This window comes from Micropterus dolomieu, linkage group LG03, assembly GCF_021292245.1.
Source record: "Micropterus dolomieu isolate WLL.071019.BEF.003 ecotype Adirondacks linkage group LG03, ASM2129224v1, whole genome shotgun sequence".
Lineage (NCBI taxonomy): Eukaryota > Metazoa > Chordata > Actinopteri > Centrarchiformes > Centrarchidae > Micropterus > Micropterus dolomieu.
This window is the reverse complement of record NC_060152.1, coordinates 822,504-826,354: the sequence shown is the minus strand read 5'-3', so window position 1 is coordinate 826,354 and position 3,851 is coordinate 822,504. Positions and strand designations below refer to the sequence as shown.

At 42.5% G+C, this 3,851-nt stretch overlaps 1 protein-coding gene across 3 annotated transcripts in view; it reads right to left on the bottom strand.

The window, feature by feature from the left end:
* Positions 1-1,996, bottom strand: part of tcaim (T cell activation inhibitor, mitochondrial) — a 25,746-nt gene extending 23,750 nt beyond the window's left edge. For 2 of the 3 annotated variants that reach the window (XR_006824393.1, XM_046044593.1), the window contains exons 1-2: positions 1,770-1,993; positions 1,423-1,678 (exon numbers count right to left, since the gene is read on the bottom strand). Coding sequence is in view for 2 of the 3 variants with exons in the window: in XM_046044593.1 (XP_045900549.1) it covers positions 1,423-1,595 (173 nt within the window). In the remaining variant the exon portion in view is untranslated. Of the gene's footprint in view, positions 1-1,422; positions 1,679-1,769 lie in introns of all 3 variants that reach the window. The other variant, XM_046044594.1, reaches the window with a different exon arrangement.
* Between the last annotated feature and the right edge of the window lie 1,855 nt (positions 1,997-3,851).

The following is a 3,851-nucleotide window of genomic DNA, read 5'->3' as shown; positions in this document are numbered from 1 at the left end:
ACGATGGTTACCATTAACACTATTATAAATATCTGTACCATTTTTCATTTAGTTTATAGCAACATTACCTTCGCTGTCTGTACCTCTGTGTGTATATTATGTAGGCTGCCTCCCTCCCCTCTCTCTCTCCTTACATCCCTCTCTCTCTTTCTCTCTCTCTCTCTCTCTCACCCCAACCGGTCGAGGCAGATGGCCGCCCACCCTGAGCCATAGTTCTGCTCGAGGTTTCTGCCTCTTAAAAGGAAGTTTTTCCTTGCCTCTGTCGCCTAGTGCTTGCTCTTGGTGGGAACTGTTGGGCTTCTGTAAATATCATCACAGAGTACGGTCTAGACCTGCTCTTTTATGAAAAGCGCTGTGAGATAACTGTTGTTGTGATTTGGCGCTATATAAATAAAATTGAATTGAATTGAACTGAACTTCACCGAGGTCAGTTCTTCCACACGAGCCGGTGTTGCAGGGAAGAAATCTGCATTAAGAATAATGGACGAGCCACACAACATTATCCAGTAGTGCATATGTGTGTCAGTGTTAAATGACTTGGCCACAGACAACTTACTCTATAGTTCGCCTAGACATGCTGATGTTAGTTATAGCAGCAGGAGAGTTGTGAGTTTCGCTGTCTGGAGGTGCTGTGCTGCTTTGAGGCCGTCTAATCTTCTCACGTTAGTTTTGCAGCAGCAAGTAGCTTCAGTTTGCTAATCCACAACCTACATAACATTAGTTACATTACTTGCTGTGTCATTGTTCACTCAATTATGGTATTTGTTATTGTGTTGGATTTATCTAAGAATCGCTTATCCCACCTTTATAATCCAGAGAAATATCCCAAGTTACAGTTGGAAATGCCATATTTCAATGAATTTACAAAAAATGTTCTATATTAGGATATGTATCTTTATTGGGATATGCTTTTCTGATTTTGCTGACTTGCTCAGATTTTGTTGATTTAGTAATTTGTTCTTTATGTTAAATGGTTTGTTTTTGTCTGTTTTAATGGAGTTTATTGTTGATAAGCACCGTTCAACGCAGGGTGTTGTATTTTGAAAATTGATCGGATTCTCAGTGCCGTTTCTGTGTCAGAATTCTTGCCCGGATCATCTGCTCTGCGCAGCTTGACGCAGCTTCCGTAAAAAAATAGTGTATTCACCGTGAATTCTCCACAGAGCAGAGCATTGTCTAGAATGGCCGCAATCAGCTCCGACAGCCGCAGAAGCAGCGTGACTGGCTGAAATATTGTGACGTTGATTCTCATGTAAACAAAAATGCATGTAAACAAGTAAATAGGCAATACCAAGGTCATGTGCATATATCGTGCGTCGATACTGCAATTATCGTGACAGGCCTCTCTAACATACATTTTGAGATGCACACGGATGTCCGCGCAGGGGTTTGTGCAGACCCTTGGGGTCCATTGTTACCAACCTGAGTGTAGGCTCCACTCTCCTGGCCTGCTGCAGCTCCTGCTCAGGGTCTCTGAAGCCAGTGAAGGTATAGTAGCTCTTATCCCATTTGATAGGTCTGTAGAAAGGCACCCCTGCCTCGAGTGGACTTTTAGATTGCTCTGCACTTGCTTCCAGTCCCTTCATGTGCTCCATGGGCAGGCTGCAGGACTTCAGGACGTTCAGCACTGTGCTGTAGATATCATTTGTGTGCAGGGTGAAACTCACTGACCGGAACCCTGAAAACCAAGCAGGAGATTTTAGATTTATAAAGACAGAACTCACTATTACTCACTATAATATTATGACAAATTTTCATGGAAACTGTACCGGAGGTGAGGAGGTCTGGTTGCACATCACTGCTGTCCTTTGTGTCCCTGACATAAAAGGTAAGCTTCAGTGGCTGAACTGAGCAGGAGCCAGGCTTCTGCAGGTTATCCAGATAGCCATTTAGCCTCTTTAATGAATTCTCATTCACTTCCTGTAGAACACAACATTAAATGTTGCATGCTGTGGTGAAGCCACCTCTTCCACAAACTCTTTGCATGATGATAACTAGGGCTGTGTTCTGACCAACAGTAGTCCTTCAGCAAAAAGATTAATTTGTCTGTGTTGGTGTGATCCTGCTGCTACACACTCACGTAGCACTACTGATAGTCTGAACACAACGTTAGAATGCCTCAGGTAACTACAGTATCTCACAAAAGTAAGTAAACCCCTCACATTTTTGAAGTTAGTGCTGAATTGATTAGTATATTATATCTTTTCATGTAACAACACTGAAAAAATTTACACTTTGCTACAATGTAAAGTAGTGAGTGTACAGCTTATATAACAGTGTAAATTTGCTGTCCCCTCAAAATAACACATCACACAGCCATTAATGTCTAAACCGCTGGCAACAAAAGTGAGGACACCCCTAAGTTAAAATGTCCAAATTGGGCCAAATTAGCCATTTTCCCTCCTCAATGTCATGTGACTCATTAGTGTTACAAGGTCTCAGATGTGAATGGGGAGCAGGAGTGTTAAATTTGGTGTTATCACTATCACACTCCCTCATACTGGTCACTGGAAGTTCAACATGGCACCTCATGGCAAAGAACTCTTTGAGGATCTGAAAAAAAAGAATTGTTGCTCTACATAAAGATGGCCGAGGCTATAAGACCCTGAAACTGAGCAGCAGCACGGTGGCCAAGACTAGGGTTGGGCCGGTAGACGAAGGCATCGTCCATCGGCGATGGCTCACAGACTTCACAACGTTGAGCCTGCATCATGATTGTAAAACCCCTGCCCCCCCAGCAAAAAAAAGTCAAATTTTCACATTATAGCACCCTGTGAAAGCAGATTTTAATGACCACGAACATTCTTATTATTGTTTTTAAGTATGCTTTGCACCTATCTCGGAGTTCTCTTTTCCCCACACTCTGACACACCTACACCTCAGGTAAACACCCCGGCTTACCCCACCTCTCTGTCTCACTCCCCCCAGTCTGCTCCATTTTCTCCATCAGCAGTATGTTTCATAAAGTTACCTAAAGATTGAGAACTCATCTTTTTTCCGTATATTTCCACCCGCGATCCGTTATCACGGCAGCAGGTGAGCTGCACGTCGGCTTATTAATGACGTAGTGTGTTCACTGTTGCTTTATCTGGTCCGTGCCTAAAATATCCACCGCGATTTGTAACGTTAGTTAATAGTCTACCAATTTTTTTTACCAAGTGAAGTCTGTGCAAGAATACGCACATAAGACTACTACTGCCACCCTGCGTGCGCCCTCAATGACATCGTCCATCACGATGTTTCATTGTAGACATCGTCTGAAGGACATTTTGTAGACATCGGCCAACCCTAGCCAAGACCATACAGCGGTTCAAAAGGACAGGTTCCACTCAGAACAGGCCTTGCCATAGTTGACCAAAGTAGTTGAGTGCACCAATAAACACCAGTAGTCGGTCTGGATTGTGCTCTGACAACTACGCCATACGCTCGGAGTAAACTGCTTATATTAAATTAAATTTTTAATTTAGATTACAACGTTGATTTATCTTCGAATCCTCGAGCTTCTTAACAGCAAGCTTCTGTGCACATCCGGTTCCACCGTTGTTGTTAGAGTCGGTTGGCACCCACAGCTCTGTTGGACTACGACTTCATATTTATATAAAAACTGGACAAAACTGGATATTACTTGAATGAATTCATATGTTTAACAAATCTGCATCATATTGTAGTTATTTCAACATCAGTTTGATCCGTTTATTGCTATTTAATCACAGAAAAGTGTTTACTTTGGTTTCATACAGCTGTAGTAATGGAGAGTTGTGAGTCGGTAGGCTTTAGCTTCTGTCTTTATCTTTTTCATTTTGAGTCTGTCTGACCGCCTGAATACAACCTTCAAATGCATAATGCAACTG